General features: G+C 33.8%; 1 protein-coding gene across 1 annotated transcript; it reads right to left on the minus strand.

Annotated features, from left to right (window-relative positions):
- Nucleotides 1-501: 501 nt before the first annotated feature.
- Nucleotides 502-6,483, minus strand: LOC109811272 (uncharacterized). The gene is made up of 9 exons (XM_020374961.3): nt 5,810-6,483; nt 5,250-5,301; nt 4,973-5,051; nt 4,783-4,828; nt 4,595-4,693; nt 3,193-3,261; nt 2,761-3,094; nt 2,477-2,622; nt 502-2,382 (listed from the first exon to the last, which is right to left on the minus strand). The coding sequence occupies exons 1-9, from the start codon at nt 6,224-6,226 to the stop codon at nt 1,030-1,032; spliced, it is 2,595 nt and encodes an 864-aa protein (XP_020230550.2). The 5' UTR covers nt 6,227-6,483; the 3' UTR covers nt 502-1,029.
- Between the last annotated feature and the right edge of the window lie 20,462 nt (nt 6,484-26,945).

Consider the following 26,945-nt stretch of genomic DNA (forward strand, 5'->3'; position numbering starts at 1 on the left):
AAAGAGTGTCCAAATTTGTAGTTGATAGCTGCCATCAAGTGCCTTGAAGCCTTTTAAATTTATAGTTGCTTCAGCCTATCTGGAAAGGGGAGATGAGAAAGGAACAGTTTTCTCTTTCCATTACTGCATCCTCATGTTTGTGTACAGGTGATTAAGACTGGGGGAAAAGAATACTTTATGGGTGCCATATGGAAAATTTATATGGCTCAATAATACATTTTGCTAAACTTCAAAAAAAAAAACACCTTATCAGATTACCTTATCGAGGACAAGAAGTCTCTGCTTTATAGGAATGCAGGGTCAACAAAGTAAACCAACTTTTATCTGCCCTTTAACCTATAGAAAATCATAATCATGCCATCCTCATATCATGTCAAGGTTGTCTCTGTAAGTTTTTAAAAAACAGAAGTAACACTGAATAAATGCTGGCATGGCTTCAAGTCAGAATTGGAACGGTAGAGCGGCATCCAACTAGAATTTGCTTAATGGAGCAACCCAATATTATTTAAGAAAAAGAAGCAAGCAATGGTTTTCCATTAGTAACACGTAAATCTCATGTACAAAATAATTGCATAATTAAGAAGTAATACCCTACCACCAATTCGATACATAAGTAGTCATCAAAGGACCGAAATATCTAGCCAACCACATTTAATCAATTTGTAAACAATATACATACAAGGCATCAGCAAAATATTTTGCCTGCTACCGATAAAATCAATCAACATGCAGACTTTTTCTACAGCTTCAACCCTAAGTTAATAGAGACATGGTCCATGGATTCAGTAATCCTCATCAGGAAATGATGGTAAGTCGTCACGTTATTTCTGTTTAATCCACCAAATTCTCCTGCACTATCAAACTCATTTTGACTCGGGACTACCTTGTGCTAAATTCCAATATTTAGCATTTTCACATTTATTATGCAAGCCTTCAAGGATCAAAATTCAACATCCAACAACAGGAACTGCACATTCCATGACCAGTCCAATTCATGTGGAAACATCCATCAAAGACAACAATACCTCATCATAGTTGCAAAGCTAGGTCTGGTTGCTGTGAGTCAACAAGGACACCAGAAGATTGTTTTGCAGGTGACCCTGGAGATTGAAAACCAATATTCAAGTCAGGTGGAAGGGTTTCCTGTTTCTGCCTTGACTGGCTACGAGGACTAAAACCTCGCCATGGGGACTGCATTTGAAATCTAGACTGGTCAGAAGATGTGAATTGAGGGAACACCATAGGCCGGTTGGAAAACTCTGAAACAGCGCCTGTGTGAATAGGTTGAGAAGCAAGTGCTTGAAATGGTTGCAAAGGCATTCCACCCGAGGGAAACTCTCCCCGAATTCTTGAAATATGTTGATGGAACTCTCTTGTTGAGTTATATAAAGAATCTACAGATATCTGATTTTGGGGAGAACTAGAATTGTCAGGTCCTTGTTTAAACCCTCCTGCCCCAACAGACATCCATGCACGGGCAGCTGCAGCTGCAGCATTGCCCGAGTCATCTTTCTGTCCAGATGGACCTGATAGTGTCACTGGCGGAGTATCAACAAGGGAATGATTGGAAGAAGTTTGTTGCTTTTGAGCCCTTTCAGCAAACATTCTCATCAACTGAACTGGGTCACTAAGACTCTGCTCCTGCCCATGGACAACAACAGGTGCTGCTCTGTTTGATTGGTTTGATGTACTTTCAGGTGATGGACCAGTCACCTGTCTCTTCAAACTTGCATTCGTGACTTTTCCATTATTAGGAAACTCTCCACTAACAACTCCATTAGCATCTGGCTGCTTGAAAGCATTCATGCTCCTTGGCATCACGTCTCTGAGCTTAGATTCTGCTACAGGAGCATTACTTGTAAACTTCGCAACCAGACCATTGTTATTCTGATTACTGGAGGGTAAAGAATTCAACTCCACTTGTTTCAAACCCTTATTCTCAGACTTGCCCAATTTCCTGGATTGGACGTTCTGCTCCTGATTTAGGATGTTGACCGGTTCACTGAGCCTTACTCCAGCAGAACCAAAGAAGGGTTTTCCTTGGGAATCAGGCACCGAAGGATGTGTTACCTCAAGCACCTGTCTGTTAACAGGATGTTCAATGCTGGGTTCCACATTCTTACAATTTTTGTCACCCTTTGGTAATTCAGTAGTGGATTGCAACTTCATAACCAAACTAGTTTCTTTTTGGACCCGATCATTAACCATTAATATTGGGGTTGGGAGCGGTTCATACTCTCCAACCCAACCACGACCAAATTTACAGCCAGCTGGCAGTGCCTGCTGAATCCTGTGGGAAGCAATTTTCCAAGCAATAGGTCCTAGAGAAGCACTAAAACGAGCCAAACTCCTAGCATAGGAATATTCTGCATGGATTCCAACCTGCACCCGAAAATTACAAGTTGTGATGTTTTTAACAATGAGTAAAAGGAAGCCAGCTATTCAAGAAAAAGTATTCATTCCTTTAGATACATACAGCAACCAGCTGCTTCATTTCACTATCAAAGGTCATAAATATTGAATCTGATCTAGCAAATGGTTGATTGGATATATTATAAGATGCTCGACGACTTTCATCAAGCCCAAAGGACTTCCTTCCCCACTTAGAGACAAGACCTTTCCCTGAAACAATAAAGTAACACAATGGAATACCTAGATTTTGACACAAGTAACCTCCTTTAAAAGTATGCATAGAAGTGAATAATGAGTGCAAATTTTACAGGGAAGAAAGATTATAGCACGATCTCATTACTGAGATACCTGACAAAACATCTTCAGATTTCTCTTGATTTGCATCAATCCAGAAAGCATTTGCCTCCAAAATACCTCCAATATTGCCAGGCCTCTCACATCTACCAACTTGCATTGGATAGGAAGTTGGCTGTAAGTCTGCAACAGTAGCAAGAGTTGCCCCTGAGGAGAAATCAGAGCCAACAGGCTCCTGTGAGGCACGTGCCAGTGGCTTCTTTGGTTGCTTCTTAACCAAGTAACTAGATCCTGCTTTCGGTTCTGATTTCAGCTCCATCTGAGAGCGTTCAAAGCCAAGCCTTAACTTCTCAAACTTCTTCCTTCCAAGTTCTTGTATTGATCGTGCCTGTGACAAATATAGGGGTCACACAATGAGCACAATAAAACAATTATTGATGTCACATTCGATGGGAGGGGAACTCAGGAAAGCATTGAACTTTATACCTGTTTGTGGTATATTGTCTCTGGTGCATTGTATTGCATTGCATTTGAACAAATCAAAAATACATCACTCTGCATTCAACAATTCCAATCACAATTCCGTGTAATAAAATTATAGTAAAATCTTGTCTTCCAATTTTTACCCAATTAGGAAGACATGATTAATGCACAGTTAAAACGATAGATAGAATACAATATTCTGGAATTTAATGTAATAGAGGAATCTATCAGTAGAGAAGCATGTTCATTCTCACATATCTTCAATATCATTCATCATAATTGCAATTGTTTAAAAAGCTTCTACGTATTATCAGTACAAAGGAAACCCACACTAGTCAGAGAGAAACAAATTATAAAAAAAATTCCACCTTTCTGAATATAAATTATAGAACTTCATGAAGCAAGAATTGCTTTTTCTCGGGGAAATCTTCAACTACATTTTTTAGTAAATCTAGATACTGCCCCTGTTTTCCTAGAAAATCAAGATTTCCTACGGATCTAGTCTATCATATCCTTCCATTAGCACCTGCCCATGAAGAACGGAGAGCCAGAAACAGAAACTATATGCAAAACAGCAGTTGCGTTTTTAGACTTGTGACAATTGATATCTGAATGGGAGGCAATAGACAGAGAAATCAATAATTTAGACAAAAATAGTGTCATTCACAATATTAAACATTTTTTTTTTTTGCAAGAAAAGGTCTAGGGAACTCATGCTCATAAGATAGCTTAAAAGTCCAACATGAAGTGTTTTGTATCAATCAACGAGGATAAAATGTTTAAAAGTTTCACATTCCTAAGTGCTAAACTGTAATATTAACACCGAGTTAGAATGTTAGACGCTTGGACTATCAAAATTCAATGCCAATCAAGCAGGTAACAATCAAACACAATGAAAATATTTTCTTCCACCTTCTAGGTTAATGTAGATCCTTTATAGTTACTTACACATCCTATAGCCTGAATCCAATTACTCAGCATATTGACAGACATGTATCTTATGAAAAAAAAAAAAACATAATCATATAAACACTAAATATCTTATACTCTTATAAATATTACCCATGAAAACACCTCGAAAGCACACAAACAACTACTGTGTAGCATGTCATTTTCAACATGTATTAGCAAAATCCTGACAGACTTCACATTTAATATGCTGAATAAATCAAGAAATTAGCCATTCCAAATGTTTTCTTTACATGCTAAGTACTAAATACATGTGGTTGACTCTTGTTAACCCACACATTTCGCTGATAGTCTATACAACATTGACAACAGTCATCCTTGCAGAATCGATTAAAGAAAATGAAACAAGTTATGTTATGCCTAAATTTGAGACAAAAAATCTCAAACAAAAAATAGAACTCCTCCAATCATAACCAGCTGAGACAAGTTTGCACACCTCAAATTGTTCTAAGGTAGTATAAGATCCATTTGCCAACTTCTTCCTCACGGTGGAAAAGTCCATGGGATGATCGATAACATCGTGATAATCAGGAAGCTGCATGTCAAAACAGAATTTGAGCTTCCAACTCAGGGGTGTCTCCCAAAAGCAAGATTACCAACTCACAGGAAGAAAATTTGACACACCTCTTCAGGATCAACAGGCTCTGCAAACACACCATAAGTGTCCTTCCTGCCATCATCCAGACCCACAATTGTCCCAGGTCAGAAAACATATAGTACCCAAAACATGCACCCCATGCAATCATTCATCACCATAAACAGTTAACCACCAAACCCCCAAAAACACTGAAAATTGGGAAACGATAACACATACTTCTGAAGCTTGTCCAGTATCAATTCCAGAGTCCTCTTATCAGGCAACGGAATCCCAGATTGAAGAATCACCGGAGTTCCTAACAGAGTAACAGTAAAAAAAAACCAAACACATAAAAAAGCAGATTGATAAAAACACACAAAGGACGACGCAGAAACAAAACCATTAGTACCCTTTCAGCAGTCATCACCTTTTTCTTTTCAAAATATCCATATATAAAAAAACTAAACTTTACACCCACAACCACAACAAGTACCCCAATTAAAATCAAACGAACCTGAAACAGAAACAGAGTGGAGCCCTTTCGATTCCACTTTTCTGCCCTTTGCCTGTCATCATTAGAAACAAACACGCATACACAATTAATAGCGTCCAAAGGCCAAATACTTCACTCATCACTTATCACTTATATATATAATAGAGAGTGCGATAGAGACACAATCAATACAGACAGAGACAGCTATATAGAGAGAGGAGGAGAGAGATCAGATTCTGTGTGTGGTAGTTTATGACAGTTGACTTGTTAGTTAGTTAATCTCTCTCTAGATCCCGACGTAGATAAATCTAGAGAGAGAAAATAGAGAGAGAATGTTTATGGACCAATCGATTATTACACCAACGAAGAATCTCGTTGACACTAACACACAGGGTTTTAAAAAACGGTCCTCAACCACGATTTCAGGGTGTGGTCAAAGATTTTGAAGTCACCACAACCCTAACTCGGTAGCATCGCCCAAATTTCTCCGCAATTTCTCACAATATTAAAGATCGCTACGAAATCGCAATTGCAATTTCAAACCTCACACACACACACTGTGCTTTTGCGGAATGCATTACCACGTCCTCTTCGTCTTCTCCGTGCACTTCTTCGGCGTCTTCGTTCTCTTCCTCTTGTTCGTTTTCGTCGTCGTCTTCTTCCTGCGGTGCGTGCTTCTCACGCGACTCGGCGCGAGTGCGGTTCCGCGCCGCCTCGTTATCTTCTTCTCGCTCTTCCTCTTCTTCTTCTTCGCCCTGGTTCAGCTTCGCCATGAGCTTGAGCTTCTTCTTCTCGCGCCTCCTCTCGTCCTCCTCGTCGTCGATGTAATCGTCGTCGTAATCGATTATGTTGTACCTCACGTTCCGGCGCCGGATGCTTCGCCGGAGATCGGGCGTCGATGAGGCGGCGGCGGAGGCGTCTGCCGGAGACTCGCCGGAGCGGCGCGCCAGATCGGCCTTCGACGGCCGCCCCTTCTTCCTCCTGGCGATCTGAACCATCGCGCGACCTCGCTTTCTCTCTCTAGAAATCCACCTCGGTTTCTCTCTCTAGAATCGGTTCTGTTATTTTTTATTTTTTACTTGTTATTTGGGCCTGGTGTTTCTCTCTCTAGAAGTGCGCTCTGTTTTTCTCTCTCTCACGCCTTTGTTTCGCTCTCTTTGGTTGGGTTTTCGAGGACTCTTTCCGGAGGCTCGGGTCCGAGGCTGGGCGCCGAACTTCCGAAGCTGAGGCTCGGGTGGTTGGGGTTGTACCTAATAATTAATGATGATGGCTCTTTCTTTCGTTTTAAGGGTCTGAACTCTGAAAACGGCGCCTAGTGCTGCTGCCCGCTGCCCGGACGGTCCTGCGTGTCGCTTTACCTGCTGCCCGGATGTTACGTCATTTTCCTTCTTTTTTATCTTTCTACTTTTCACCTGAACTTCGTCTCTCTTATGTCGCGTGAACCCCACGCGCCTTTTTTTTTATTTTTATTTTTTCATTTTTATTTTGACTGATTATATTTTTTTATATTTTTTAAAAATATATTTAACAATAGTATCATAATATTTAACTATTGTTTGGTTTGAATTGAAAGATGAAGAAAAGGATGGGAGAAGAAGGAAAACACGGTTATTGAAAGTTTTTGCCTTGTTGGGTATAAAAGAAAGCTAGAGAGGAAAGAAAAATTGAATATGGAGTCCACAATAAAATATAAAAATAAAAAAAAATTCCTTTCATTTTGAAAAGAAAATAAACATAAAAAGATGAATGTGATAAAATTATAAACTTACCTTCCTAAAGTTGGATGTTTCCAATAGATATGCTTTTCTTTCTTTTGGTTTGTTATTTTTCATTACTAAAAAAAATTACAATTTTATCTAATAAAAAAATTTATTATTTTATAAAGGTTATTATTTTATTTTAAGGAATGAAATACAGAATTTTAAAATTTTAAAATTGATGTTAAAATTTATTTTAAATTTTATTGATTTTATTTATTAATACTTATCTTAATCTTTTGTTTTATATATTTTTTACTTAAAGATATTTGTGTCCTTTTTATATATATTTCTTTTTTTCTCTCACTTTTTTTCCTTTTTTTTACCAAATCAAACAACTAAATAATTGTCTCCTTTTCTATTTAATAAAAAATTTGAAAACTCTTCTAAATTTATATTCAAACATATTTTACTTATAATTTTAAAACATAACCAATTAAAAATATTTGTAAAAGAAATATTTTTAGAAAGTATATTATTAATATTTTTCTTTTTATATAAAGTAAGTTTGTCAAAATATCTAAAAAAAACTTATAAGTATTTTAATTATTTTATAAATTAATTTGATCAACATAAACTTATATAAAATAAGAGATTATTTTATGAATATAAAATTTATTTTAATAAATTAATTGAAGTAGTTTATAATTTATAACCTTTTAACATTTTTTTTTCCTTTTCATTTTCATAGTGTAAAAGTAGTATTGATGTTTAAATATAGGATTTTATTCAAATTATTTAAAATTTTAAAAACATGTTAACAAGTATATTATTATTTTAATATCAGAAAGTGTATAATATCATTATATTAATCCTTCAAATTAAAAAAAAATTAAATAAGTCTCTTAAAGTATTATATTAGTTCAAAATTATATATATATATATATATATATATATATATATGTGGAATGCTAATGTACTCCCATCTATTTTTTAGTGGGAATATGTTAGCAACCTACACCAATTTTTTAGGACAAAAAAATCACTCATTTATTTTGATTTGGTTAATTCGTACAAAGGATATTATAGTAATTTAATTTAATTTTAAATGAAATGATTTGGAGAATGAAATTAATAAGAGAGAAAAAATATTTTTATTTTTATTTAAAATTAAATTAAATTATTATAATATCTTTTGTACGAATTAACCAAATCAAAATAAATGATTGATTTTTTTGTCCTAAAAAATTGGTGTAGGTTACTAACATACTCCTACTAAAAAATAGGTGGGAGTACATTAGCATTCCCCTATATATATATATATATATATATATATATATATATATATATGCGCGTGTGTTAGAATAATGATAAATAGTTAAATTCAAAAATACAAATAAAATAATTGAAAATTTTAAAATTTATTTGAAATTTTTTAATTTTAAAGACTAACTTGATATATTTTCATAATCTAAATTTAACTTGATATATATATATACAAAAATAAATTTCTCTTTTAATTAATTTTTTATCAATATCCTTTATTTCACATTATTATGTATATTTTGGATAGCCAAACGATTTAAATTTTATTAGAGAAATATATCTTCGTATTATAATTTGCATTATCTTAATTTTGACTAGTTTCTTATAGAAATTTTTATTGTTATGTGTTGTATGATTTTTATTTTAAACTATTATAATTTTATATCTTTTCGAAGTATTGTTTCTTGTTGGTTAACTTGTTAATGAGCCATAAATCTCATATGTGGTGAGGAGCTAAGCTCTAATGTTGGTCAATCGGTACAATGGTCCTGGTAGTAAGTCTCATAGGTGAGGCAATAAAATCGTTGGTCAACCTAGATGGTTCCGATAGAAATTAGAACTAAGCCACAATAATGTCTAGGTTAATTAAGATGTTATTCAATAATAAAAAAATGGAACCTTTAAAAAAATTAAAATTAGAACAAGTAGATTAATTGTGTGATACTCTTACTATCCCAACACATACATCGTAATAATGTAATGAAATTAAGAAAAATAAACTTTCAAAGTTGGTAAAAGGATTTACATAAAATTTCATAATTGTTCTTTTTTCAATATCCAAAATAACTGGAAATAAAACTTGGAAGGTAAAATTTAAGAGTTTATAAATTATTTTCAAAAGACAAGGTTCAACTCTATATACAAATACAATTCATGTCCTAGAAATCCTCTGTCTCGATATCACAATATCAGAGCATACCCATAATTCAACTGTTGGCATTCTAGATGCCACTCATAGCCAGATCTTTCTCACCTAAAACATCCACAAATTATACGGTGAGAAAAGAAAACATCTATATGTAAAGCACATAAAAACACACCACAACATAATCTCTTCATAACTCATTACATAATGAAATATTTACAAGCATCTATATATATATATATATATATATATATATATATATATCATAATTTATCAATCATTCATCATCTTCACATCTCAATTCACAATTATATCAATCTATCACAATTCACACAAATCTTACAATTAACACTATGTCAAGGCCACGCCACATCTGACACAAGTGATACGGGTTAATTACCTCACTCATCCCACACTATGCCAGGGGCACGCTCGTCCTTGTAGCATCACTTACCCAAGGTTCGTCTCATCCATGGTCATTAGTGTGAGGAACCACAATCACATTACAATCCACACAAGTCTTGCAATTAACCTTATGTCAGGGCTGCCATATTTGACATAAGTGATGCGTGTTAATTGTTTCACTCATCCCACACCATGTCAGGGGCACGCTCGTCCTTGTAACATCACTTACCCAAGGTTCGTCTCATCTTTGGTCATATGTGTGAGGAACCACAATCACAATCATAATCACATCCATACAACATCTCATCTCATAGCTCAATTCCATATCACATACACAATTCCATATACACAACAGATAAGTCTAACAAAATAAGGGTTTACACACCCCTCAAGTAATTCACATCTAGATCATCAATTCTTATCAAGTACTATAAGAATAACATTCATAAATTAATATAATAATCAATGGAATTACCAATTTAATATAATCTTAACATAAATGATAAAACCCCCAATTATTCCAAAACCTAACTCATAGACACTTTTTTACAATTTCGTTCTCTCTCCCAGATCATCATTCTTACAAATTAAATATATATTTCTAATCCTCAACACATACAGAATCTAATGGGATCAACAATTCCTCAAACAGAAATAATTATAAAATTACTCATAATCTTAAGGGACTCTTCCTCTACCCAATTCCCTCATGTAACTTTACATACAAATAATTCCTTTTTCCCCCGTACCTTGATATGTAGAATCTGAACCTACACAAGATCTGGTTAGTCTCCCTCGTTGGGTTCCCCTCGGTCTGAAGTAGAAAGTAGAGGGAAAGAAGAGAGAGCATAAGAAAAAGAAATCAGAAAATGAGAGGTGTGCTTTTTGGGAGTGGCAGAGAGCTCAATTTATAGGCATCAAGCTTCGCCGGAACGGCCCGTTCCAAATCTGGAACGACCCATTCTGGACCCTTAAATCATGGGTAAAAATCACATCTAGAATGGCCCATTCTCAAACCAGAACGACCCGTTCTAGGGTGCATTTAATACTTACAACGGTCATATATTGGAACGGTCCGTTCTCAACTCTAGAACGGCCAATTCTTAACTAAGAATCATAGGCAGGCCGTTCCTGGCTACCAAAAGTAGGTATATTTAGTAATTTGGAACGGCCCGTTCCGAGCTTCTAAACCACTTTAATTGGGCTCTTGGCCCAGTGAAAATTAGGCTGTTACAGATTGAACAAATGAAAATTACCTAAGTTAAAAATTTCTAATTTGCATTCCATGAATTTAAAATATTTGTTGAAAGGTGAGTATGTCATTAAAATTGTTGAAAGAGAAATAAACATCTCATCTCACCATGAAACAATTCCTTTAATTCCCAACAATTGATAGCATAACACATTAAGAAATGTAAGTATACCCACATAAGATCAATCCAAGTGGCTATAAAACCCATTTTTAGGTTAGGAATTTACTCTTTAGTCATCTCACTACGAGATAATAGGCCTAAGAATTTACAAGATCAATACTAACCATATTCAAAAACAACCTTCACGAAGGCCCCATCTATATCAACAATTACCTTAACTACTCGATAACTTTATCCAGCTTCCACAATACCAATTACAATATTCTTTTAGACGTTAAGATGATAGATGAAGATTAGAATCCTAGAGGTATTCCAACTCCACAATTTATCAACTTTACTATTTTTTGATTTTGCACTAGTGTCCTAAAGTTTTGTCTTAGACTAATCTAACTCGATTAGGAGGTAAGTAAAGTTTGGCCAAGGATTGTTTATTGACTTTACTATTAAGTCATGAAAACCAATTTGTCTCCTAAAGCATTGGTTATGTTTCCAAGAGATAAAACCACCTTGTTACTCTATAAACTTGAACAAATTAATGATTTAGTCCTTGTGACATTAAAGCATGAGGGAATCACCAATGGACTTAAATGGAGATAAAAAGACATTTTATCTCCAAAAGTACCTCAAAACCCCTTATTAAAAAATATTACTATTGGAGAAAAAGATACACACTAAAAGAGGGGTTGAATGGTGTATATTAAAAACTCGCACTTTTGTAGTGAATTAGTAAAGTTGTGATAGATGAAGTATTGGAAATCAATAGACGAAGTGGCATAAGTGTTTTATACTGGTTCATCTCAAACATAGAGACTATGTTCAGTTATCAATCTAACCAGATTGAGTTCCACTATCTTGTACAAAATACAAGTATTTTTTTACAAGTCACTTCTGGCTCAATACTAAGTATTCTTTCGAGAAGCCTCTCCAAGCTCAAACCCAAGTATTTTTTCAATAAGTCTCTTCAAACTCAAACCCAAATATTCTTTCAACAAGCCTCTCTAGGTTCAAACCTTAGTATTCTTTCAACAAGTCTCTCTAGACTCGAACCCAAGTATTTTTTGAGTAAGTCTCATCAACCTCAAACCTTAGTATTCTTTCAACAAGTCTCTCCAGACTCGAACCCAAGTATTTTTTCAATAAGTCTCATCAACCTCAAACCTTAGTATTCTTTCAACAAGCCTTTTCAGACTCAACACTAAGTATTCTTTTGCACAAGTCTCTCCAAGCTCAACCCTTATAAATAAATTTAACAAGAGTTACAGTGATAGCTTTATCTCTTCTAGACGTGATGCTATTAAGTTTAAGCACAAACAGTCTACAACAAAATATTTATAAGAATTTCAATGAAGACTTCATCTCTCCATGATGATTTTTCTATTTACAACGCTTTTCTCTTTTCTTTGTAATGCCTCTCTCTCTGCACACCTTTTTGATGTTTGAAGGCTTGACCCTTATATAGTAGCTTTTTAGAAGATAACCATTATAACAATGTTGGATTTAAACGTTCAAATTTCTTTACAAGTTGTTTCGTCTGTCTTTCTTGCTGATCCTAGAGATTACCGTTGATGCATTTAATGCGAGCATCAAATGCTTGCTAGTGAAGCGTGTATCTCTTATATGATCTAAACAGCTACTTATCATCATTTCCTTCTATTTTGAGTGTATGCAGTCGGGGTTGGTGCAAAGTAGTCTTTGTCGTGTCTTTTCCATGAAATATGGGATTTTCTCTTTCTTTCATGACATAATGATTTGACATTTCCTTTTGAAAATCTTTTGTTATCTTCAAGGGAGCTTTTTTATTTGATTTGTTAAGGAATAAAGAGTTAATGCTCCTTAAAGATTATTCCATTATTCTAATGAGAAATAAATGTGACATTAATCCAGATGATGCATTTCGTCTGGTACACTTCGTCTTACAGAAGAAATATGACATTTTCTTCGTCTAAGATAATCTCTTGAGAAAATTTGTTTGTTATCATAAAAACTCATAGCTACTCTAAGGATTCAAGATCATCTTTTGATTCTACATACTTCCTTTTCATCTTATAATTGCAAAATATCAATTTGGAGCAGTAAAAGCATCCTTTGCTCTCCTCATAAGAGCTAACTTTATTAGATTTTCTAATTTTAATATTACTATATCATCTTTTGAAAGACCTAAATCTAGTGTTTCAGTAAGTAGAGGATTATCCCTAAAAGGAATTATCTCGGATCCAACAATACCAACCCTTGAATATGAAGTTGAAAATTTTGAATCAATACAAAATCAAATTCTCCAATTTTTTCAAATTTCAGTCAATTGAACATGATTAAAAAATTCAAAATTGGTAAAGATTTCATAAGAAAAGAAATTCTAGATTATAAGAATAAAGAAAAACGTGATTTTTTAAAACTTTTTCACAAGAAGAACTTGTTAATTTAAGAGAATGATATTATGAAAATAAACCTTATTTTGAGTGGTTTTGAACAAAACTACTTGGATAAGTTAAGAATAAATATTTTAAAGCTGAAAAAAATATTTTGGAAAACTTCTAAAGAGGAAGTTATTAGCATAATTCCCTATTTGGAAGAAATAAAATTTCCAAACAATGAAAACAAAGAAGTTATGACTTAACCTTTTAAAATGATTTTTGAAAAACAAGAAGATAAAATACAGTTAAAAAAGACATTCAAAATTTTCATACAGAATTGAATTACACTAATCAATTATTATACCAAATTGCTAATGAAATTGTTAATAATAAAGAAAAGGTTAAGAAAAATTTAACTCATCACAAAAAAATTAGAAAAACCATTAATTGCTCCTTTTAAACTCTCAGAAAAAGAATTAAAATATTTAAAAATTGGAAAATATATTAAATATGCTTTAAAATAAATCAATAAAAAAACTTGATAAGTTGAACATTTCTAAGATTAATTCCATTTAAAATGACTTTTTTGTGAAGAAATAGGGAAATCAACCATAGATCATCTAGAGGAATAGTTTGATGACAAACTTTACAAGATCTAATCCAAATATTCTTTCAATAAGTCTTTTCAGACTCAAACCCAAATATTATTTCAATAAGCCTCTCTAGGTTCAAACCTTAGTATTCTTTCAACAAGCCTCTCCAGACTAAAACCCAAGTATTCTTTCAATAAGTCTCATCAAGCTCAAACCCTAGTATTCTTTTAACAAGCCTTTTCAGACTAAACACTAAGTTGAACATTTCTAAGATTAATACCATTTAAAATGACTTTTGTGAAGAAATAGGGAAATCAACCATAGATCATCTAGAGGAATAGTTTGATGACAAACTTTATAAGATCTACCATGAAAAGTATATTAGGTTTGATGGCATCCTTACTTGCATGAACTTGAGATGATGAGTAAGGAGGAGGACGCCTTCTCCAAGGATCAAGTTCTTCAAAGGTGGACCAAGGTTTTAGGGTGGATGATGATGGAATGGACGAAAATGAAGGTTGGGTAGAAGGTGTTTGAGGAAATGCTTGAGAATGGTACTCTAGGGTTGGCTCACTTCATGATGATGAAGGCCACTTCTAGGGTTGTTTTTCTCAAGGTGGAGATGGTAGGGTTTGGCCGAAAATAGCCAAGGGTGACTAAGGAAAGATATAAAGGCACTAAAGGCTCTCTTTATATTCAATATCCAAAGTATTTACAAGGTGTGGGGTGTTGGGTATTTATAGGAGGGGAGGCATCTAGGGTTGCATTTGGAGTAGGCAAATGCATTCCAAATGAAATGTAAATGAACCCTAGATGCAACTTGGTGGCCAAGGATGGAATCTTTGGGTTTAGATTGGCTATATCTAGGTGCATGATAAGACCATGCAACCTTTGCCCTCCACTTAGGCCTAAGCCTTTCTAACACCAAAAATAGATCCAATGAACACCAAAAAAATGCGTCACCCTTCTAGTTAACACCCTAGCCCAAAATTAAAAACCCTAATCATCTAGAGCACCCCATAATACAAGGGTAAAAAGGGAAATACAAGGGAAAATAAATTCTAAGTCCTAAACACCCCAAAATACAAGGGTAAAATTGGAAATACAAGTAAAATAAATTCTATGATTAAAAAGAACTTAGGATCTAAGGTCCAAAAGTGGCCTCACTAACCCATTCCTCTTGCCTCCTTTAATATATCACCTCTTGGTCTTCTCGGCCTTAGTGTTATTCCATCATCCCCTCCCTCTTGAAAAGGATTTGACCTCAAATCAAGAGGTTCTTCATGGTGGACGTCATGACCAACAAAAACATAAAAGTAAGCATGAGAGGTAATAGTATATGATATAGATGGAAAGTGCATCCTAAGAGGAGTGCCACTAAAAATGCTAAAAAGATTTTCTAAACTAAAAAGACTAGACTCCCTAATGCTAAGGATAGGATCCTCCCCATGATGAAGTCTAGGTGTATAACTAAAACCTAAAAAGTTAAAAAGACTAAAACTATAGCACACTAAAGCACTAGTCCTAAAAACTAAAATATCTTGTTGGAAGTGCCCAATGTAATGACCTAGGTATGTATTGGAAAATAAAGAAAACTTAACTAAAAAATTACCTAAACAACTTTGTATTGCATAATTTGTTAGATACATATGATAAAAAGGTGTTAAGGGGAGTTTAGAAAACTCATATAATCTAAGTTTGTCTTGTAGGGAAGTGTCCAAGTTAAGTTCAAATAAGTTTGAACTTCCCTCAAGATCAAAAATAGAAAATAGGACACCATGAGATGTATCCAACAAATCATACCAATCTAAAGTTGGGTGCTTTATGAAGGGAACTAAAGTAGAAAGAGTCTTAAAGAAAGAAAGCTTATCTTCCTTGGGCACCACCAAGGAAGTAGCACAAGAAGTGGTACTAGGTGAAGTCCACTTCTTCTTCACTAAATCTTGAAGTTGAGATTCTTTTTCTTTAAAAAGGATTTGCTTTTGAATCTCCACTTCATGACTAGTGGCAATGTGAGAGAAAGAATTAAGGTCTTGATGAATAAAGAGAGTTTCTTTTAAATCATTTTCAATGGGAAAGTGACTCTCTTTAAGCATAAGCCCTTTGGAGGAAACAGTATCCTCCTTACTCTTCTCCAAGAATGTTGGTTGTGTCTCATTTTCTAACCACTCTTGAACTTTCTCTATACTTTTCTTTATTTTTTCTTTCCTTTTAAGTTCTTCCTCTCTTTTTGTATTTTCTTCCTCATGCATACTCCTAGGAATTCTAGCTTCTTTCTCCTTTTGAGATCTAGATGGAACAATCCTAGGGTGGGATCCACGAGTTTCTACCAACTTTGCAAGTAAATTTCTTATTTCCTTATTATTCTTTTCAAACTCTTTTTCTTTTCTTCTCAACTCTTCCTCTCTTTTTAAATTTTCCTCTTCTTTTTTTCTTAGGTACTTCTTTAGTTGCCTAAGTTCATCCCTAACACTAGACTTAGAACTACAAGAATTATGACCATGGACACGAGAATGATCACTCATCTTTGATCAAGGAAGAGGTTTTCACAAATGTTTGTTTTCAAAAAGGTTTGAAAAAGGTTTTCACAAAGAGTGAGTGATAAAAGGTTTTCACAAAAAGTTTTCAAAGTGCAAGATAGGTAGGAAAAGGCTTAAGTGTACAAAATGAACTTTCAAAGGGAGGTGGACTACAAAGAATCACTTAATAACCAAGCCTTTTTCAAGTAAAAATCACAAAGCCCTTTCCACTTTTCTTACAAAAACAAGTTGGCACAATCAATAAGGTGAGTGTGTGCACGTTACCCCTAGTAGGCAAAAGCCTTCTAAACGAAATTGGAGCAAAGATAAAAAAACCCTAACAATTATACTACCAAAAACTATAAAGCATGCAAAAGAAAAGCACTTAAAACATACTCTAGTCGAGGTCCTAGGTGAAGGTTTTCAAATCACCTTCAACTACACGAACTAAAACCAAGTTGAAAAGGTTTAAAAATGGCCAATTACAAACCAAAAATGAATGAAACCAAGGCCAAAAACACAAGAGGCCGAAATTTAACAAGAAAGAAATAAATAGAAAAAAAAAAGAAAAAGAAAAAAGGAAGTCTCCAAGTCTTCAATTCTCCACCCCTTCACAATGAACACCCAAGGTTAGCCTTTTAATGGTGTTTGCACTCTTTAATTTGGTGTGATCCTCCAAAGCTCCTTGAACTCAAATCGGACAGCCCCTCCACTCAATCCACCAAGAAAGTGTGTGGTGTATAGAAGCTTTCCTCACCTAGGTCAAGAAGAAACCAAAACCCAAGAGTACAAGAGGCCAAGAAAGAAAAACTAAAAAGGCACAATTAAAAAGGCTAAACTCAAGTGGATTTGTTGAGACAAACTTAAGAGTAGAAAGAAAGACTCAAAAACTAAAATTAAGGCACATGAACAAAAGGCAAGCACACAAAAGAGTAATTCCTAGAATGGCACTAGAATAGAATTTATCAAATAGGCTTAAAAGAAAGTAATGCACTTAATGTGTTTGATTAAATGTCTCATAAAGTCAATAAGCATTGTCCAAAAGTCCAAGAATAACTCCAAGTGCCAAGGTATGAAAATTTGGTCCAAAACTCCACAAGTCTAGCAAAGGTTCCCTTTTTCTTTTGTCTTTGATTCTTTTGATTTTGTTCCTTTTTATACTTGGCTAAGGTGCGGTTTTATTGTCCCAAAAGTCCAGCCACTCTCTTTTTTTTTTCTTTTTTTTTTTGAATGTTTATACCTTTCCTTTGCTTGGGTTTTACACTTGTGTTTGTTGGTTTGGTTAGCAAATATTTGGAGTATCCTTTTTAGTGACTTATGATGGCTTAATGAGACAAGTTTTGAGTGTTTTCTTAAGGTTTAATGTGCAATGTCCAGCAGCAAAAATATGCACATAAAAGTTATTTTCATACTCAAAACATCAAACAAAACATAGGCATATCAAGTGCACCAAGGATTACACAAAGTGGCCGAAAATTTTAAAGCAAGTATGTGCAAAGAAATTAATCACACATGATATTTTAGGAATGTAGAACATGCTAGAACTAATTAGCATGCATGATTGACTCTCTAAAGCACATCAAGGACTCACGGCCATTTCATCAAACAAGTGGCATGCATGTCATTTTTTGTTCATTTCAAAGGCTAAGCATAAAAGAACTTGGAATTTCTTTCAAGGTAGTTCAAAGAGACAAGCTTATGACAAAACCGGATGGATTAAAAAAGTAAAAAACATTAATATAGCATGCAGCCCAAAATTTCCAGTAACTCAAAAATTTAAAGAAAAAGGCAAGAACCTAAATAAGAAAGCCTAAAATGCCAAGATGATTCACAAGGAAGATATGGTATGAATCAACACAAGAAAGGAGATTTATGGATCATCAAAATATGGCAATTATGATGATTCATTTAAGCACACTTAGAAGACATTCAAGGAAGAAATGACATGACCGAAAATATTTAGAGACAAAGAAAGTGTTACCCTTGAAGAACCAAGGCTCTGATACCACTTGATGGCATCCTTACTTGCATGAACTTGAGATGATGAGTAAGGAGGAGGACGCCTTCTCCAAGGATCAAGTTCTTCAAAGGTGGACCAAGGTTTTAGGGTGGATGATGATGGAATGGACGAAAATGAAGGTTGGGTAGAAGGTGTTTGAGGAAATGCTTGAGAATGGTACTCTAGGGTTGGCTCACTTCATGATGATGAAGGCCACTTCTAGGGTTGTTTTTCTCAAGGTGGAGATGGTAGGGTTTGGCCGAAAATAGCCAAGGGTGACTAAGGAAAGATATAAAGGCACTAAAGGCTCTCTTTATATTCAATATCCAAAGTATTTACAAGGTGTGGGGTGTTGGGTATTTATAGGAGGGGAGGCATCTAGGGTTGCATTTGGAGTAGGCAAATGCATTCCAAATGAAATGTAAATGAACCCTAGATGCAACTTGGTGGCCAAGGATGGAATCTTTGGGTTTAGATTGGCTATATCTAGGTGCATGATAAGACCATGCAACCTTTGCCCTCCACTTGGGCCTAAGCCTTTCTAACACCAAAAATAGATCCAATGAACACCAAAAAAATGCGTCACCCTTCTAGTTAACACCCTAGCCCAAAATTAAAAACCCTAATCATCTAGAGCACCCCATAATACAAGGGTAAAAAGGGAAATACAAGGGAAAATAAATTCTAAGTCCTAAACACCCCAAAATACAAGGGTAAAATTGGAAATACAAGTAAATAAATTCTATGATTAAAAAGAACTTAGGATCTAAGGTCCAAAAGTGGCCTCACTAACCCATTCCTCTTGCCTCCTTTAATATATCACCTCTTGGTCTTCTCGGCCTTAGTGTTATTCCATCAAGGTTTACCCCTCAACCTTTTACTAAAAATTACTATAGAAGATCAACCCTACCATATATCCAATTTGAAGAATGAGAATTAGAACATCCTTTTGCCTTTAATGGTATAGGGGTAACTTAATGGAATATTGATGGTTTCACATATCAAAATTATTAGAGAAACTAATGAAATGGCCATGACAATACCAAAAAGCAAACTGACAAGTTTATAGTTTTAGGCTTTACCAGTGTCCGTAAAGGATGGTGGGATCATTATGTAACCCTTAAACAACACTTTTATATCACTACTTATGTGAAAGTAGAAAGAGAAAACCAAATACCCGTAATGATACAAACTCTCATTCTAGCCATTATCCAAATTTTCATTTGAGACACTAGTATATTTAGTATGAAAAAACTTCCATATTATTACATAGCCTAAGATGTCCAACCCTAGGAGATTTTAGATGGTATAGTGATAATTTTATGGCTATGATTCTTACTCGTGAGGACTATAAAGAAACCTTTTGGAAAGAAAGATTTATAGTGAGATTACCTCAAGTCTTTGCATAAAAGATTAGAAAAAAAAAATCCAATAGAAATATCCAAATACACCCCTTTCTGAATTAACCTATGGTAGAATTATTTCCTTAATAAAAACATATAGGAATTTCTATCTGTAATAATATGAAAATTAAACATAGGATGAAGAAGAGTCAAGCTCAAGGAATAAGAGAATTAGAAAACTTTTTTGTCCACTATGGGTATGAAAAGCCTAATCCTTCTTTTATTACTAAAAGAAAAGACCTTGGAAGAATGAACTCTAATTATAAGAAATCCTCAAAATTTTACAAAAAAAATAAGCACTATATAGTGATAATCCAACTCAATTTTATGAAAGAAAAAAAACATTAGAAAAACTTTTTACTGTCAATAATTCGAATTTCAAAGTTCAATATAAACTTTCAAATGCAAGTATTTGTAATAATGAAATTTTTTTAAAAGAAGTTTGTGCAAAAATACCAAATGCTTTATTGAATAGAACCCTCTTACAATTAGTCAATCTTATGAGGAAAGATTCCATGAAATTCAAATTCCTACTAAGACCAGACTTGTACAAATGAATAAAGAAACTCTCAAATATTGTAAAAAGAATAAATTCAAGGATTTTAAATGAACAAATAATTAGACCTAACAAATTTAATTGAAGTTCTACAACTTTTTATGTTTGAAATGCTTCTAAAATAGAACAAGGTGAACCTCGCATGGTTATTAACTACAAGCCATTAAATAATGTTTTAAAATCGATTAGATATCTGCTTTTGAATAAATAATATTTGATTAATCAACTCTATCAAGCAATTATTTTTTTTATAAGTTTGATATAAAGTCATGATATTATCAAATCAAAGTTAAGGAATAAGATATATATAAAACTTTACAATTCCTTTTGGACATGAGTGGAATGTAATCACAATGGGATTGAAAAATGTTTCATCAGTATTTCAAAATATTATGAATTTTTTAAATCCTTAATTAGGATTTTTAATAATTTATCTAGAAGATGTTTTAATCTTTTCAACATCCATTGATAAACACATAAAACACTTAAATAAATTTAAAAATATTATTAAATAAAATGGGATTGACATTTATGCTAAGAAATGAAATTAGTCCAAACAAAAATACGATTTTTGGGACATGAAATATTTCAAGGAAAAATTACGTCAATAAAAAGAAGTACAAAATTTGCTAATAAATTCCCTGATGAAATTAGAGATTAAAATCAATTACAAAGAATTTTAGGAGCTTTGAATTATGTAGCAAATTTCATTCTTAGAATTAGAATTATTTATAAACCCTTGTTCAATAGGCTTAAGCCCTAAACCTTGGACCGCTAAATTATCTAACATAGCCAAAGAGGTTAAACTCTTATTCAAGTCATTACCTCATCTAGGAATAGCCCATCCTGAAGCTTATATGATTGTAGAAACTAATGTTTCAGAATTAGGTTTTGGAGGCATTCTAAAACAAATTAGAAAACTTTTGCTATTGAAAAAGAAATTTTATCTATTGTTTTATGCATTACTAAATTTCAAAATGATTTGATAAATAAAATATTTTTACTTTAAATTGATTGCAAGTTAACAAAATAATTTTAGAAAAAGGATGTTAAAAATATTGTTTCAAAACAAACTTTTGCTAGATGACGAAGTTTATTATCTTTTTTTAAAATTTTTCTTTATTTTGAAATATAATTGATTAAAGGAAAAAATAATTATATTCCAAGTTTTTTAACAAGAGAAATTTTATAGAGAAACAAGATCGTCATCACCTTTATCGTTTAAGGGATTGCCCTTAGATAACTTTATCCCTTCATTCTCCAAAGTTACCACAAAAAATAACACATGAAGTACCTCAAAAGTCACCTTCTCAAATACCAACAAAACTCTCAAATATCTCAAGTTTTTTTGGCTTCACTATAGGATATCCAACACAAAGCTCCAAATGAGTTTCCCATAAAATAATGAGATTTCTCCTCTAAATTGTATATTTTTTTTACACAAAACTTGAATTCAATATCCTATTCATGAAGATCGAGTCTAATATCACTTAGATCAATAATTATTAATTTATTGATACTTTTATTTAAAAACATTAAAATTTAATTTAAAATAAAATTAAAATAATAAATTAAATATTAAGATGTTAAAAATTGTTCCATACATACCGTTACTTAAAAGGAAATCTTAAAATACTCCAATCAAACAATAACCCATAAAATCTCTATTTTAAAATAATTATTTTAAATATAAATTCATGATTTCTTTCAACTTTTTTAAAAAAGTATTTTTTTTAATATAAATACTATTAAAATGCTTTAGGGCTTGCATTTATCGTTTCGAGAAATTATAACATCGAAGAAGAATTAATTTCCTAATTATTTCAAAATCATTCTGAATAAATTCCAAAACAAACTAAAACTAATTACTATACTTCACAACAATTTTTTTATTATTACAACAAATCCCAAAATAACTTTCATTAAAATATGTTGAAAATAGGTAGTTAATTTGGTGATGATGGAAGAGGTTAGGAGAAGTGGTAGGTGTTCTTCTCCTTAGCTCTCCTTATGCACGGATCTTCTTCAAGGAAATGGAAACCAACGAAATGAACACTTGATGGATGAAGGATTCACGGATGAAGATAGGCCTAAGCCTTGGATGGAAGCATCCAAGCTTAAGGAACAATGGAATGCTCACTTCAAAGAGAAGGAAGAAGGTAAGTTCCTAAGATTTGAAGGAGAATTCTCAAGGTGACTTTGATGAAGAAATTCGGCAACTATGGCTCTCAAATTTCATAAATGTCAAAGTGAGTACAATAAGGTGAAGGAGGGAACATATAGCTTCCGAAAATTAGGTGGACACTTGGCGCCACATGAGTGACCTCCATGTTGGCGCCAAGTTTTGAATTCAATTTTGAATTTGAATTCAAAACTTGTCGCACATGTGTATGACCGGTCCCATGGGTGCTTGGTGCATTTGGCTTTGATTTAGTGTGCATTTAGGGTTGAATTTAAGTCACACATGTTCAGCCAAGGTGGCATAATCCATGTGACTCAAAATGCAACTTAAATGCATGCTAAATTAAACCTAATTTTGCCTAATCCTCTTAAACTAATATTCCTCCTTAAATCCTACTCTAATGACCCAAATACAATGGTCCAACAAATACAATGGAAAGGAAAAATTACAAGAATGAAAATGAGCCCAATATTGGGTACCAAAAGCCCAAAGGCCCATGAAGCCCAAAACTAGGCCCAACAAGCCTAAAACCTAAAATGCTACTCTATGTGGTCCAAAATACAAGACCAAAATATATGATACCTATACTAACATGATGTATACAAAACATATGAAATTAGCTATACAAAATATGGCCCATGAAAAGTTCAACTTGGGCCTTCCCAGGCCCATCAGGCCCATTGGGCCCTGACTGGCCCAAACCTTCATGTCTAGCCAACTCCTCTTGGTTCTTTGAGTATGTCACCTCTTGCACTCCAAAGCATGATTCCATCATCCCCTCCCTCTTGAAAAGGATTTGTCCTCAAATCTCGAGGATGAATGGAAGAAGAAAAATTAACACCTACATATAAAACATGCAAGGAATAAGAAGTAATATTGTAAGAGAAAAGATCATGGATCCTAAGAGGAGTCCTAGTATCTAACCTAACAAAGAAAGATAAAATATTAGACTCTCTAGAAATAGGTTCCTCTTCTAAGCATAACCTAGAAGTAAAACCTAAAAATGTAAGAACACTATGACTAAGACAATGAAAAGACTGATTTTTAAACACTACAATATCTTGCCTAAAGTACCCTAAATGGTATCCTAGGCTTTTCCTAAAATATAAAGAAAATACCACTAAAAAACGTCCTAAACAATTTTGGATTTGATTGTTTATTAGATACTCATAGTCATATAATCTATTTTTGTCTTGTAGGGAAGGAAACATATTAAGTTCAAAAAAATAAGAACTTCCCATAAGATCAAACATAGAATATAGATTATTACAAGTTAGATCTACTAAACAATGTAAACCGAAAATTGGGTGCTTTATAAAATCCAAAGAAATACTTCCTTCCTTGTGCACATTCAAAGAAGTAGTATAAGGAGTAACACTAGGAATAGTCCACTCCTTCTTCACTATATCTCTAAGTTGAGAATTCTTGGTTTGAAATTTATTTTGTTTTTCATTCTCACCTCTAAGATAAGTGGTAGCATTAGGACAAGAGTCAAAACTTTTATGAATAAAGAGAGTTCTTTTCAAGTCTTGTTTGGTCATAAAATAACTCTCTTTTGTCACAAATATCTTAGTGGAGTCCCCTTTTTCCGCACTCTGTCCTTCTTTCTTTTCTTTGTTTCTTTTCTTTTTCATTTGCTTTTGATCCTCAAACACTTGGGGTGGTGTTAAAGGATTAAAAACAATTTCCTTATTTTTATGAATGAAGGATATTTTGTTAGTGGGGCCATCATGTATAGTTTGTTTATCAAATTGCCATGGCCTACCAAGCAAAATATGACAAGCTTCCATAGGGATCACATCACATAAAACTTTATCTTTATAATCCCCTATAGAAAACTTGACCTTCACTTGTTAATTCACCTCCAATTCCTCACCTTCATTGAGCCAATGAAGTTTGTAAGGGTGAGGGTGAGGAATGGTGGTAAGGGCTAACTTGTTAATCAACCTTGTACTACAACAATTTGAACATGATCCACTATCAACAATGAGAGAACAAGTTCTTTTGGAAACTAAGCATCTTGTGTGAAAGATGTTCTCTCTTTGTGATAGTGAAGTGGGACAAGGTTGACTTCCAAGAAGCCTTTTGACCATAAGAAGATCACCATCAACATGATATAGCTTTTCAATTTGAGGATCGTCCTTACTAGTCTCACTATCACTTGAAGTGGTAGAACTAGATTCATCAAGGCTACTATAAATGTCTTGTCCTCTCAAAATCATGACCTTTTTAGTTGGACATTGAGAAGCTATATGGCCTCTCCCAAGACATTTAAAGCATTTGATGTCACTAGTTTTACTACTAGAAGTGACAACATTTTTATTTTTATCACTTTCTTTTTCTTTTTCTTGACCCTTACTAGAGTTTGTGGAAGAGTTATCTTGCCCCTCCCTCTTGTAGTCTTTCTTGATATAAGAGTTAGTTTGAGTTTTTCCTTTTCTCAAATTTTGTTGTTCCACCCTTATACAAAGTTGGACCAAATCATCAAGGTCCCTATAAGGGAGTAACTCAACTCTATCTCTTATATCAAAATTTAGACCACTTAAAAACCTAGCAATGGTCAATCTTTCCTCTTCCCTTATGCCAGCCCTCATGAGATACAACTCCATCTTTTGTCTATACTCCTCAACACTCATATTCTTTTGTTGGAGTCTTTGGAGCTTATCCATAAGCTCCCTACTATAATAAGAAGGTATGTGCCTTCTTCTCATAGCACTCCTCAACTGATTCCAATAAGTGATTGGAGGGTCATTGTGAAGTCTTCTCTTTCTCTCTAAGGATGTCCACCAATACATAGCTTGTCCTTGGAAAGCTAAGGTGGCCAAGGGAACTTTTCTTTCTTCACCTACTTGGTGACAAGTGAAGATTTGCTCCACTTTCATTTCCCAATCCAAGTAGGCATCCACATCTTCTTTTCCATGAAAGTAAGGGAGATCAACCCTTGATTCCCTCACTTTGTGTTCTTTAATGACTCTCCTAGGATGAGGTTGGTAGTATGCATCTATGTTCAAACTACCATCATTATCTTGACTTTGAGAATCATTGGAGCTCTTGGTTGAGCTCCTAGAAGAACCTTTTGGACTTTTATTTTTATTTAATCTTTTCAAAAGTTTTTCTTCTCGTTGCTTAATCTTTTGAATCTCTTGTTCTAAAGCCATGATTTGCACTTCCTTTTCAAGTTTTTCTTCTTGTTTTTGAAGTATTTCATCATGCTTCCAAAGTTTTAGTGCCTCAACCTCCTTGACAATTCTTTTAAAACTTTTAGGAGATTCGAAGTCACTACTACTTTGAGAATGTTGACTCATGATTAAGCAATAAGATTTTATATGCTATGCAAAAAGTTATAAAATGTTTTTGGTATTTTCTAGGAATGAAAATAACACTTGGAAGTCTAAGTGTACAAGTTGCACTATCAAGGGAGGTGAGCTACAAAGAGCCACTTAATAACCAAGCCTTTTCAAGTGGAAATCACTAAACTCCTTTGTGGTACTTCCAATTCCCAAAACTTTTCACAAAAATTTTGAATGATTTTTCACAATTTGTTTGTTTTTGAGACTAAACTAAACGTGAGCAAGTAAAACTACACAAGTCTAGTCGTTTCAAGGCAGCAAATAAACCAATTAAAAGACAAAGAACTTAAACGAAGCAAGATAAGTAACTAGTCGAGTTCCCTAAGTGGAAGCTTGAAACATATGAAATTTCCAAGCCACTTCCACTAGCACTACACGTGAGATGCTATCAAGGATGTAGATATACCTGACCAGCTTCTTAATACTCCCTCCAAGCCTTACAAATTGGTTTAAAATACAAGAGATTTTGCAAAAATGTAAACTAGCCTAGAAAGTAAGTAAATGATGGCTTTAGTGACCAATTAGTGACGGATTGATGTTCAAATTTTCCAACACTTAACTAAGTGTTTAATCCACCACTAATCCTTCAATATGTTGCTCCTGGACCTGCAAAAGAAACACAAAAAAGAGGTTAAAGTGGCTGCTTCACAAGGTGAAGAGATTGATCACTCAAGTGAAGGAAATTTAGGAGGATTTTGGTCACTAAATTAGGTCAAATTTGGTGATTATAGTGTCCAAAATTTTTCCTACTCTTTGTTGAGCAATGCTTGATCCTTGAGCAAGGATTTAAGGCCACTTCCAGCATAGGGAAATTATTGAAAGAAAACTAGACAAGCAACAAAGCACAATTTGGAAAGCTTATACCAAAATTAAGAGTAATATGTGTTTATAACAAGACTCAAAGAAGTTCAATAAGTAAAACTGGAAAATAAGACTCCAAAACAAAGCTAGCACTCAGTTAGAATGAAACCTAGATAGGTACTAGAGTAGATGAACAAAACAAAAAAAATTTGAAAGCAATTGGACAAGTATAGAACAAGTTATAGTCAAAACAATAACAAGGAATCAAATAGGTTTTTCAGCTTGTACACCTCTCGG

Source organism: Cajanus cajan, chromosome 2 (assembly GCF_000230855.2).
Source record: "Cajanus cajan strain Asha chromosome 2, NIPB_CcT2T_4, whole genome shotgun sequence".
Classification (NCBI taxonomy): domain Eukaryota; kingdom Viridiplantae; phylum Streptophyta; class Magnoliopsida; order Fabales; family Fabaceae; genus Cajanus; species Cajanus cajan.

Coding starts and splice junctions, on each gene's coding strand:
- LOC109811272 (XM_020374961.3), bottom strand. CDS start 6,226: ATGGTTCAGATCGCCAGGAGGAAGAAGGGGCGGCCGTCGAAGGCCGAT. Junction 5,052..5,249: donor CCACTCTGTTTCTGTTTCAG/GTTCGTTTGATT, acceptor TTACTCTGTTAG/GAACTCCGGTGATTCTTCAA. Junction 2,383..2,476: donor AAATGAAGCAGCTGGTTGCT/GTATGTATCTAA, acceptor TTTCGGGTGCAG/GTTGGAATCCATGCAGAATA.